Raw genomic sequence first — 12,515 nt, forward strand, 5'->3', positions numbered from 1 at the left:
ATGATATAATATAAACTGACCTTTTCACTGGGAGACTGGCTGATGTTATATTATAAACTGTCCTTTTCACTGGGAGACTGGCTGATGATATAATATAAACTGTCCTTTTCACTGGGAGACTGGCTGATGACATAATATAAACTGTCATTTTCACTGGGAGACTGGCTGATGTTATATTATAAACTGTCCTTTTCACTGGGAGACTGGCTGATGATATAATATAAACTGTCATTTTCACTGGGGGACTGGCTGATGATATAATATAAACTGTCATTTTCACTGGGAGACTGGCTGATGTTATATTATAAACTGCCCTTTTCACTGGGAGACTGGCTGATGATATAATATAAACTGTCCTTTTCACTGGGAGACTGGCTGATGTTATATTATAAACTGTCCTTTTCACTGGGAGACTGGCTGATGATATAATATAAACTGACCTTTTCACTGGGAGACTGGCTGATGTTATATTATAAACTGTCCTTTTCACTGGGAGACTGGCTGATGATATAATATAAACTGTCCTTTTCACTGGGAGACTGGCTGATGACATAATATAAACTGTCATTTTCACTGGGAGACTGGCTGATGTTATATTATAAACTGTCCTTTTCACTGGGAGACTGGCTGATGATATAATATAAACTGTCATTTTCACTGGGAGACTGGCTGATGATATAATATAAACTGTCATTTTCACTGGGAGACTGGCTGATGTTATATTATAAACTGCCCTTTTCACTGGGAGACTGGCTGATGATATAATATAAACTGTCCTTTTCACTGGGAGACTGCGCTTGCATCTCAAATGGCATCCAAATCCCCACATAACACACTACTTTTGAAAGTAGTGCTGTATGTAGGGCATAGGGTGCCATTTGGGATACACCCTGCACATCCCACAATACCCCTGACATCTCGTCACGGTACCCCGAGGCTATAATAACTGTTTATTACCTGGAAACCCCATTTTATGATACCCCCTCCTCCCTCCTCCGTCTATACCAATGTTAACCGTTATTGAAAACACCCAGGCCTCATCGTATATTACCACATCACACCTGATCTGCATGCTAGCTCTGTTTGATACTTGCCTCTCCTTGCTTTGGTTATGTCCCAAATGGCATCTTATTCCTATGGGGAATAGGGTATCATTTTGTACGCATCTCTTTACTCTTCGGTGAGATCTGTATGCTCCCTCTGCCTCTTGTAATCTAATATCATGTGAGGAGGAATTGTTGGAACAAGATCTCATTTGTCTTTATAGCCCAATGTTGCCTTGAAGCTGATTCTTCTGTTTCTCATCCATCCATTTTCTGAGAGGTAATGGAGGGGAAATAAATAGGAAATCAAATGAAAGTTGGCTTTCAGAGTGCTGCTAATACAACAAGGGGGTATGAGTTGAGTTTAGCAAGGAGTAGAGGTTGACTTCCTTTGATTGATTTCTCTGAGGGGAAGTGTGAGGTAAACGTTTAGAAAATAAGGGAAATACAAAGAACTGCCAGACAGAGAGAGAGAGAGCACAGATCACAGAGACAGGGTTCTCAGAATGGTACATACAATTGAGGTAAGATAGTTGAGGGGGGCTGTCTTGGAGGAGACAGGTGTGTGTGTTTGGAGTAAACAGGTGTGTGTGTTTGTTTCCTATGGTGGTGTGTGGCAGTTCATGGGTGACTGTGTGACAACTCTGAGAGGATTCTGCCACCCCTGTCAAGGCGATAGCTCCCCTGTCAGCCGTGAAGTGGCTAGAAACAGGCCACAGTGACAACATGGCTAGGGTTGAATGGTAATGTGGGAGAAGGCAGTGTCTTCATCCCAAATCGCTTGCTGTTCCCTTTATATTGTACCATTTCTTTTACCGGTCCTATGGACCTAGTCAAAATAGTTCACTATATAGGGAATAGGGTGCCATTATTGAAACACACTCTCTTCTCTGTATCTCTCTAAAAAGAGTGCAGGTGGGGCTGTATTATTGATGTTAAATATGGCAGTATTTTGCATAACCTTTTACTCACCTCTGAATGGAAAGGTTCTTATTCTGTTTGTTTTCATGTGGCAATGGAGGTGATGACATGTTTCTTAGAATTGCTGCCTCACCTCTTTACTGATGGACCAAGCACCACTTAAGCCCACAGTGTGTGTGTTTGTGTGTGTGCGTGTGTGCATGTGCGTTCAATTGTGCTTTGTTGTGATTTTGTGTTGTTTTGGGCTGTCCTCTGGGCAGCAGCAGCAGCTGACAGGGCAGATGTCTCCTGTCTTAGTGGGGATAAAAGGTGTTTGATGGGTGGAAAAGACAGGCTTTAATTACATAGCAGGAGTCTACTCAGTAGCCTGGACACACGCTAACGGGGACTCATCTGCCCACTGGGCCTCAGGGGCTTCCTGTACACACAAACACACACATGAACGCATAGCTAACATACCTCCTCCTCTTTCCTCTTTCTTTCTGCAGTATGCGCTGGCACAGAGAACAAGCTGAGTACTCTGTCAGACCTGGAGCAGCAGTACCGCACCCTAAGGAAGTATTACGAGAACTGTGAGGTGGTGATGGGTAACCTGGAGATCACCAGCATCGATCGCTCCAGAGACCTCTCCTTCCTCAGGGTAAGACCTGACACTACCATCCCTTCTTAGCTTTTCACTGTATTTCTTCCCCAACTATTTAGCTTTTAATCTTAGACCTCTCCTTCTTCAGGGTAAGACCCAACTTACACATCACTATTAGAATCACGACTTGGACAATCTGTCCTGGAACACACCACGTTGTTGAACATTTCAGTGTCTATTCAATTAACTTTGGAACCAGTCATTTTCCACTCAACCTTGTTGGTCTGACATGGTTTTACTTTTACGTCTCCTCTTACCAATCAGCTAGGCTGTCTGTGACAGTCAGAGCTTCATCCTCTCTAACTCTGATCTCTAAATACCAAACACTGATTGTCTCCATGTTCCCTTCTGCTTCATGTGAGACTTCAATGGAAGTATGATGACCTGATTCTTTTGCTCTAATTCAACACAATCCATAGCCTCTGATTAGAGATTTAGAATAAATAATAATCAAATGGTTTGTTTGGGATTGATTGTAGGTTAGATGAGGGACCAGTGGTGCAATTGCTTAAGTGACCCAAAACACGCTCGTTCGCTCACACACACTTACATACACATGCACGCTCACACACCCTCTGAGGCCAAGTGAAATAATGATGTGGTAATGTGGTAATGATGTGGTAATGGGGGTTTGGAGGCAGGTCAGTGAACTGCTGTACATGAGTTGCTAAAAGTAGTGAACTAGATGGACTATATAGAATAAGTTACCATTTGAGAGACAGCACATCCCCAAAAGATTTCAGTCAATTTGGGAGAATTGGGGGGGATGGAGGGCTTGGAGGGCACCCTTGTTGTGCTGACTGCATTATTGTGTGTTGGGTTTATAGGGGTGGTTTGGCTTGGTGGTCGTCTGAACCCTAAGCACTTTATGACATGGTGCTTTAACCTAGTGGTAGGAAACCCAATCTCCAGCAAGGCCAGAGAGCACTTGGCCTCAAATGTATTTAACATTGATTCAGTGATCAATGTTTAGACAGAGTCACCTAATCAAGTTTACCAGGTCTATGTGTTACGATTCAGAAATTACATCGCAAAAGTAGGTGACTATAACCCCCATTCTAAAAATGGCTTTGATCAATTGCTTAAATACTTTTGAATCAGTATTTGTTAAAGAAAATACCCTCAGTGATACGTGTTTAGTATGTTTGTGTTGAAACAGTCTTTCTCTTATGTAAAAGCTGTGTATCTGTGTGGCGACCAGCATCAAGGCATAACACAGTACTGTTCTACATAACAAAACAAAACAGAAGGATTTAAGCCCTTCTGTGTTCCTCTAAACAACAATGTCGACCACTATATCGCCTTACCCCCCGCAATGAAAAGCCAAACACCAGAGCGTGGCATGCTGTGGAGGAGAGCGGTGGAGAGTGCAGTGTTACCGTTGGCCCCATACAGAGTTAACAGGTAATGGGACACTGCTCAACATTGTGAGTATGAGAGGGAAGCAATGTGCTGGTGAAGACAGTATGATTATTGTTGGTCTCTGCTACAAGCTAAAGTCCTACTCAGAAAAATCAATTAAAAGTTCAATTTAGCTCTTTGTATGCTGCAGTTTGCCATTGCAGAACTCACGAAGGGATGCACATCGAGTGACAGTGTTTAGAACCTTGGTTACAAGCCTTGCTAGAACACGCTGTTATTTCCTTACATGACCATAGAACAGAGGCTGGTTGCTGTTCGTTTACAAAATGGCCCCCCGTGGCGCTGTGCATGTGCCAAGGCTTCACAATTAACAAGGGTTAATTGAACATACTAATTAGAAACACAGGGTGCCAAGCAGCAAGGGAGCAGGGAGGAGGGCAAGGTAATGTGTGTATTTTTGGGTTGTTAAGATTATTATTATTTTAAAACACATTAATAATGTGCCATCCCTGGGGCAGAGGAGGAGGAGGAGGAGGAGGAGGAAAACTTCACCTTGAGGTGTAGGAGAGGGGGAGAGGAGAGGGAAATAAAACCTAGCTAGAAGCTCCTTTCCTTCCTGCATGGTGGCCTGGCAGTCTGGGCTGTGTGTTTGGCTGGATGGCTGGCTGTCTACTGGGTGATTGAAAGTGATGCCTGTGCTTTGCCTCCCTTTAAAAGATAGCCAGAGATGGATGGCTGCATCCCAAGCCCCCTGAACAGCTTTAGCAGTAAATAGAGTCCATCTTCTAAACTACATCCATACCGCTGATGAAACAAGACCCAGCTATAAGATTAATAACTGGAATTCTGCCCCAAGATCATTGTATTTTTTCTGTGTGTATTTTGAGTATGTGTATGTGTGTTGAATCCGACTTGTTTGTGAAAGTGTGTTTCTCGCCCGCAAAATGCAAGAAATCTTGCAGCATTTAATTTCCACATGATGGTTCACAGATAACTGTCTATGTCCCCTTCATTCAGTTGGATGTGCAGGATATGATCCAGTAATCCATCTGAGAAGGCATTCAGCGTTCCCTGACCCTGACGTCACAGTCTCCTTGTAGCCACAGTCACAAGATCTACAGCTCTACCACATTCCTTTACGTCAGGTGTAGGTTGGCTCACTAGCTTAACATGTTATAAACCTTATAATAAGACATCCTTAAGTTTCATACATGCTTATAACAACTAATAAAGCATTGTACCTACAGGCTGTACGTAAAGTTTTACCGCTAGAAGTAACCACTTCATAGCACAATTGTGTATCGAGACAATTAATCTATAGACAATCGTCCTTCTAGCACAAAGCCCTCCAACTCTCCCAACCTATCAGTCCCCTGCCTGGCTAATAGTGGCTCCCTGCCTTGTGTCTCTACTGTTAAATGGAGTGATGTGATTGGTGTCTCAAATGTCACCCTATTCCCTATATATTGTAGTGCACTACTTTTGACCAGGGCCCATCAAACTTTTGGAAAAAATAGCGCACTATTTTAGGGAATAGTGTGCCATTTGAGATACAGTCCATGGTGTTAATTATACCACTATCATTGACAAACGGAAACTGTAAATATTTCCATTAGGTTTCACATCATTAGCTTGACGATTAGAGACTGGGAAGAAAAGAGGTGGCGGGTAGGAGGGGGTCTGATAAGAAATTCTCTCTCTCTCTCTCAAAAGTGCTATATAAACTTTGTATTATTACTCCCAGCAGCACATCATTCTCTAATTACAACATAACTTCATTGACATTAAAACTCCATTTGAAAAGTATTTAAGTGAGTATTATTTTATAATGTTTTATACATTGAGTGTACAAAACATTAACAACACCTGTTCTTTCCATGACATAGACTGACCAGGTGAATCTAGGTAATAGCTATGATCCCTTATTGATGTAGATATGTTCTATAGTATGCACGCTAGTTCTATGCTTCCCATTCTTAAGTTTAATTTTTCGTTTTTGAGTCTTTTACTTTCGGTTTTGTACAGCGGTTTAGATGGTACAATGATTCTCTACTGTATTCTTGCTTGTTTTGTTACATAAACTCAAATTAGATTTCTGCATAGCGCATCTTTAAATCCACTTGAATCAGTGTATAGGGGAAGGAGACAGATTAAAGAAGGATTTTTTTAAGCCTTGAGACAATTGAGACATGTATTGTATTCATGGGCAAGACAAAAGATCTAAGTGCCTTTGAACGGTGTATGGTAGTAGTTGCCAGGTGCACCGGTTTGTGTCAAAAACGACTGTGTTTTTCACAACTGTTTCCCGTGTGAATCAAGAATGATCCACCACCCAAAGAACAACCAGCCAACTTGACACAACTATGTCAAGCATTGGAGTCAACACGGACCAGCATCCCTGTGGAACGCTTTTGACACCTTGTAGAGTACATGCCCTGACGAATTGAAGCTGTTCTGAGGGCAAAAGTATTAGAAATGTTAGGAAGGTGTTCTTAATGTTTTGTATACTCAGTGTATATAGCACGAGACTGGGCTGATTGGGTTGTGGGTCGGGAACTTTAAAACAATATCATAATGGCCCTTACAGTAGCAGTCAGTCCCCTGGAGTTATTTTGACCCTGTGTGTTCCAGAGGACAGAGGTCAAATAGGGTTTAATGAGCCTGGAGAACACGGAGGAGCAGAGGAGTCATTTAAAGTAGTCTGTCCCCAGCCAATCACCTCTACTCAGGATAAGAGGAGCTGTCTGCATTAATGACAGCAGACACCTACCTCTGTACATCGAAATAGGGACATGATAAGAGTGAGACTCATGGTCAGAGACTTTGACCTGTATTTTTCTTCTTACTCTCCCTCCACCTCTTGTTTTGTGGGCCATACTCTACCTATCCTGCAGCCTCTGTCCTGATACAGCCTGGATGGGGAAGGAAACTTAGTCTCCCTCTTTCTCTCTCTCTCTCTCTCTCTGTTCCTCTCTCCCCCTCTCCTCCTCTTCTTCTCACTTTTTACAGGCTGGTTATTTTTCCCTCAGGCGTGGTTGGTTGGTGTATGTGTACTGCCTGCCTGGGTAGTTGCTGGGCTAGATGAGATCAGAATACATCCCAACTGGCACGCTATTCCCCTACATAGTGCACTATGTTTGAACATACAGGGCCCATAGAGCTCTGGTCAAAAGTAGTGCACTTTTTAGGGAATAGGGTGCCATTTGGGACACAGCTCAGATTACGTTCCCCTGTTCCTCAGCACCCTTCATTATTAATGAAGACTGATGAAGTGTTGGCGAGCTCCTGTCTTTGAGGCGCGCCTAGATTGGATTGACAATCGCTATTAGCTTGCTCGCAAGTTCATTTCCATCACTTTAATATGACATGAATAAGGACAGAGAGAGAGAGATAACCCTGCACAAAGAAAGAGGGAGGGAGAGAGAGAGAGAGAGAGAGAGTGAGAGAGAGAGAGGGAGAGCTAGAGAGAGAGAGAGAGAGAGAGAAAGAGCAAGAGAGAGAGAGAGAGAGAGAGAGAGAGAGAGAGAGAGAGAGAAAGAGCAAGAGAGAGAAAGAACAAGAGAGCGAGAGAGAAAAAAAAGAGAGAAAGAGAGAGAGAGAAGGAGTGAGAGAGCGAGCGAGAGAGCGAGAGAGAGCGAAAAAGAAATAGTGAGAGAGAAAGAGCAAGAGAGAGAGCGAAAGAGAGAGTGAGAGAGAGAGCAAGCGAGAGAGAAAGAGCGAGAGAGCGCGAGAGAGAACGAGAGAGAGAAAGAGCGAGGGAGAATGATAGAGAGATTGAGTGAGAGAGAGAAAGAGTGAGAAAGAAAGAGCAAGAGAGAAAGCAAGAGAGAGAGCGAGAGAGAGTGAGACGGAGCGAGAGCGAGAGAGAGAGAGCGTGAAAGCAAGCGAGAAAGAGCAAGAGAGAGAAAGAGCAAGAGAGCGAAAGAGCCGAGAGAGAGAGCGGGAGAGAGAAAGAGCGAGAGAGAGAGTGGGAGAAAGCGAGAGAGAGTGAGAGTTAGTGATAGAGAGAGAGAGCGAGAGAGAGCGAATGAGAGAGAGAGAGAGCGAGAGAGAGAGGGAGAGCTAGAGAGAGAGGGAGAGCTAGAGAGAGAGAAAGAGCGAGAGAGAAAGCTCGAGAGAGAACGAGAGAGCGAGAGAACGAGAGCACGAGAGAGCGAGAGAGAGAGAGATAGGAAGAGCGAGAGAGAGAGAAAGACCGAGAAAGAGAAATAGCGAGAGAGAGAAAGAGCTGAGAGAGAGAGCGGGAGAGAGCGAGAGAGAGAAAGAGAGAGAGAGAGAGAGAGAGAGATCGAGAGAGAGAAAGAGCGCGAGAGAGAGAGAGAGAAGAGCGAGAGAGAGAGAGAGAGAAAGAGAGAGAGAGAGAAAGAGCGAGAGAAAGAGTGAGAGAGAGAGAGAGAAGGAGCGAGAGAGAGAAAGAAAAAAAGAGAGAAAGAAAGAGAGAGCGAGAGAGAGAAGGAGTGAGAGAGCGAGAGAGAGCGAAAAAGAAAGAGCGAGAGAGAAAGAGCAAGATAGAGCGAAAGAGAGAGTGAGAGAGAGAGAGCGAGATAGAGAAAGAGAGAGAAAAAGCGAGAGAGAGAGTGAGAGAGCGAGCGAGAGTGAGAGAGAGTGAGAGAGAACGAGAGAGAAAGAGCGAGAGAGAGAGAGAGTAAGAAAGAGAGAGTAAGAAAGAGTGAGAAAGCGAGAGAGAAAACGAGAGAGAGAGCGAGAGTGATAGCTCGCAAGAACAAGAGAGAGTGCGAGAGAGCGAGCGAGAGAGAGTGAGACGGAGAGAGAGCAAGAGAGAGAGAGAGAGTGAGAGCAAGGGAGAAAGAGCGAGAGAGAGAAAGAGCGAGAGAGAGAAAAAGCCAAGAGAGAAAGAGCCGAGAGAGAGAGCGGGAGAGAGAAAGAGCGAGAGAGAGCGAGAGAGAGAGAGAGAGAGAGAGCTCTGTCTCTGTCTTTCTCGCTCTTTCTCTCTCCCTCTCTCATTCACACGCTCTCTCGCTCTCTCTTCCTCTTTCTCTCACTCTTTCTCTCTCTCGCTCTTTCTCTCTCTCGCTCTCTCTCGCTCTCTTTTTCGCGCTCTCTCTCACTCCATCTCACTCTCTCGCTCCTTCTCACTCTATCTCGCTCCTTCTCTCGCTCTCGCTCCTTCTCTCGCTCTCGCTCGCTCTTTCTCTTGCTCTTTCTCTCTCTCGCTCTCGCTCTCTCTCTCGCTCTTTCTCTCTCTCGCTCTCTCTCGCTCTTTCTCTCTCTCTCTCGCTCTCTCACACTTTCTCTCTCTTGCTCTCTCGCTCTTTCTCTCTCTCGCTCTCTCTCTCTCTGAGCGAGAGAGAAAGAATGAGAGAGAGAACGACAGCGAGAAAGAGCAAGAGTGAGAGAGTGCGAGAGAGCGAGATTGAGTGCGAGAGAGAGAGAGCGAAAGCGAGAGAGTGAAAGCGAGAGTTAGCGAGAGAGAGAAAGAGCGAGAGAGAGAAAGAGCCGAGAGAGAGTGAGAGAGAGAAAGAGCGAGAAAGGGAGAGAGAAAGAGCGAGAGAGAGAAAGTATGAGAGAGCGAGACAGAGAGAGATAGAGCTAGAAAGAAGGATCGAGAGAGAGAGAGAGATAGAGCTAGAGAGATAGAGCTAGAGAGAAGGATCGAGAGAGAGAGAGAGAGAGAGAGAGAGCGAGAGAGAGAGAGAGAGAGAGATAGAGCTAGAGAGATAGAGCAAGAGAGAGAGCGGGGGGAGGCGCTGAAGGCAATGTTGGAATTCTGTGTAGGCTCTAACTTTTTCTCTTGGATCTCGGTCTGCTGTCTGACTGATGGTGGTCAGGAAAGACACAGTTATAGGAGCTAAGCAGACAGAAGCAGAGAGATGCCTGATGCCACTATCCACTAGCTTTATATTGATTCTCCCTGTTCTATATAGGAACACATTACAGCAGGCAATGGGTGGTAGTATGAGGTAGATGAGGGTGTCTGTGTGTTTGGTGAAATTCGCTTTAAACCCTACTCCCTTGGAATGATTATTTAGAGAGCGATGTGAGATGTCTGTCTGGGCCTTTGTGTGCTTCAGTGTGTGGTTATGTGTGCGTGCATGTTGTGTTTGTGCATGCGCGTGTGTGTGTATGCATGATGTGGTTGCACTTTCATGCGTACATGCATCTGTCCCTGCGTCCGTCTGCTTGTGTGTGTGCGTGTGTGTGTAATCTTGCACAGTGCACAGTGCTGTATCAAGGTTTAAACGTTTTTCCCAGGCTGACTGACAGGTACATTTTCTCTCTGTGGCCCTGCTGGGTTTGGGGAGGCCATTCTATCCCCTGTCTGTCATGGAATAGATAGATAGTGGATAGATAGAGCGTGGAAATGAAAGAAGCGCCTCAAATTGTTTCTTCTTCCTTTCCGTGATTTACTGGTTTGACTGTGTTGGCTGGAGCCACCCCAGAAATTCTCTCATGTTTTCTTCTTCTCCTTCTCATTCTCTCTTTCCTTACTCTCTTTCACTTACCCTCCCTCCCTCCCTCCCTCCCTCCCTTCCTTCCTTCCTTCCTTCCTTGTCATCCTGTCGTAGTTCTGGCATCCAGCCACTTGGGACAGTGATGGTTGTCCAACCCTTCACCTGACAGCCCAGGTACAGCCAGTCACTCTATTGACAATAACCATTGTTGTGAACAGAGGTTTTGGTCGATGTCAATAGCTAGCTCCTGCTCTCTGTTGACATAAGTTGCTGCTGGTTACGTTCCAAATGGCACCCGATTTCCGATATAGTGCACTACTTTTGACCAGGGCCCATAGGGAGATTTTCCAAAGTAGTGCACTTTATAGGGAATAGGGTGCCATTTGGGACGCAGTTAAGTGTCAGGAAGATGCATGGCCCTGTAGTTCAGGCCTGGCTGGGACACAGTGTCTTCTCCTCTTCTCCCAGAAACAGCTAATGATGTTACACACCTTTGATTGACATCTTCATTAAAGGACCATCCATCATGGTGGATGGCTAGGTTGGTTACCTACCCACCGGTTTGTGTACAGAGACAGGATTCAGGAGTGTCTGGACATGACGTCTAGACATTTAGAAGGGGACACTATTTATTTTCCCCTCTGTCTCTCTTGCTCTCACTCACTTTATCTATACTTCTCTCTGTCTCTTTCTCTCACGCTCTCTCTCAGTTCCTCTCTCTCTCTTCTTTTCTGACCTCAGATAGTAAAAAGTGAAGTGATTGTTGAACTCAGATGTAGAAGATACTCCTAACTCTGTATTCCCTAAGAGGGGGGTTCCATCTTGAGGTGTTATAAAAAATGTATTTGTTTACTTAACAAAAAATGTGCACACCCTATACCCTCAAAATGAACCATAAATAACAATAACTGTAGCGACCCTGTGTTTATAAACGTGGATATTGACTCTGCTCATTTCATCATGGTTTCGATGCCATACAGGGGTAACGGGCCAGAAGGGTAACGGGCCAGAAGGGTAACGGGCCAGAAGGGTAACGGGCCAGAAGGTCAGAGACGGATGCAGACAATGTTCAGCTAGGGGGAAATCAGATTTTCAACATTTTGATGGTGTATTTATAATACATGCAACATATTTTCCACCAACGGGTCTCTGTGCCAATGCACCATACGATTACCGACATTGAGCGCTTATCATTATGGTTTTCGTTTTCAACAACACAATCAAGTAGAGTATGTCAATCTCGACTGACAGAAAATACATCCCTCCCTACTCAGTATCATAGGCTTGATTTGACAATCTCCGAATGTAATTCAACTTATTAGTGTTTTGTAACAGATGTCTCTTTCCATTAATCGAATGGATGTTGCACAGTATGGATTCTGGAATGGATGATCATACGCAGGTAACCATGCCTACAGGAGACTTTTGAAGTAGCCTGATCAGATTAAAACATCAAGGAATAGTTATTTGGATTGATGTCACGATCGTTGTTAGAATAAATGGACCAAGGCGCAGCGTGCGTAGAGTTCCACATGTATAATAAATGAAACTCACCAAAACAATACCGAACAAAACGAACGTGAAGCTATGCAGTGCTCACAAGCAACAATACATAAACAAGATCCCACAACCACAGTGGGGAAAAGGCTGCCTAAATATGATCCCCAATCAGAGACAACGATAGACAGCTCCCTCTGATTGGGAACCACACCAGGCCAACATAGAAATACAAAAAACTACAGTACCCACCCTAGTCACACTCTGACCTAAGCAAAATAGAGAATAAAAAGGCTCTCTAAGGTCAGGGCGTGACAATTGGAAAGGAGGCAGAACACGTGTTAAGCTTTCCTGATTAAATGCTGGAAGGGACCTGGGAGAATGATGATTGGCAACAAACAGTGCATCAGTATCTGAAGTAAAAATACAGCCAGACTGGCCTGCTATTATGTCTTTCTACAATCTGTCAAGAGTAGACCCACATCTGAACCGATCCACATGGAGTGAAAGGAATAAAACATTCACATAACAGGGCTTTTGCGACATTATTCAAATTACATTTTCAGCCTAGAGTAGAATTGTTCTCAATTGTACTCACTTGAAAAGAATAAAGCCCGCTTGGAGTTTGCCAAAGGA

At 44.4% G+C, this 12,515-nt stretch overlaps 1 protein-coding gene across 1 annotated transcript in view; it reads left to right on the forward strand.

The window, feature by feature from the left end:
* Positions 1–2,452: 2,452 nt before the first annotated feature.
* The window catches only part of erbb4b (erb-b2 receptor tyrosine kinase 4b), a gene marked incomplete at its 5' end in the record, with an annotated part of 265,305 nt that continues 255,242 nt past the window's right edge, over positions 2,453–12,515 (forward strand). Inside the window, 1 exon segment of the mRNA XM_055878265.1 lies at positions 2,453–2,604. Coding sequence (XP_055734240.1) covers positions 2,453–2,604 — 152 coding nt within the window.

This window comes from Salvelinus fontinalis, chromosome 23 (assembly GCF_029448725.1).
Source record: "Salvelinus fontinalis isolate EN_2023a chromosome 23, ASM2944872v1, whole genome shotgun sequence".
NCBI classification, from domain to species: domain Eukaryota; kingdom Metazoa; phylum Chordata; class Actinopteri; order Salmoniformes; family Salmonidae; genus Salvelinus; species Salvelinus fontinalis.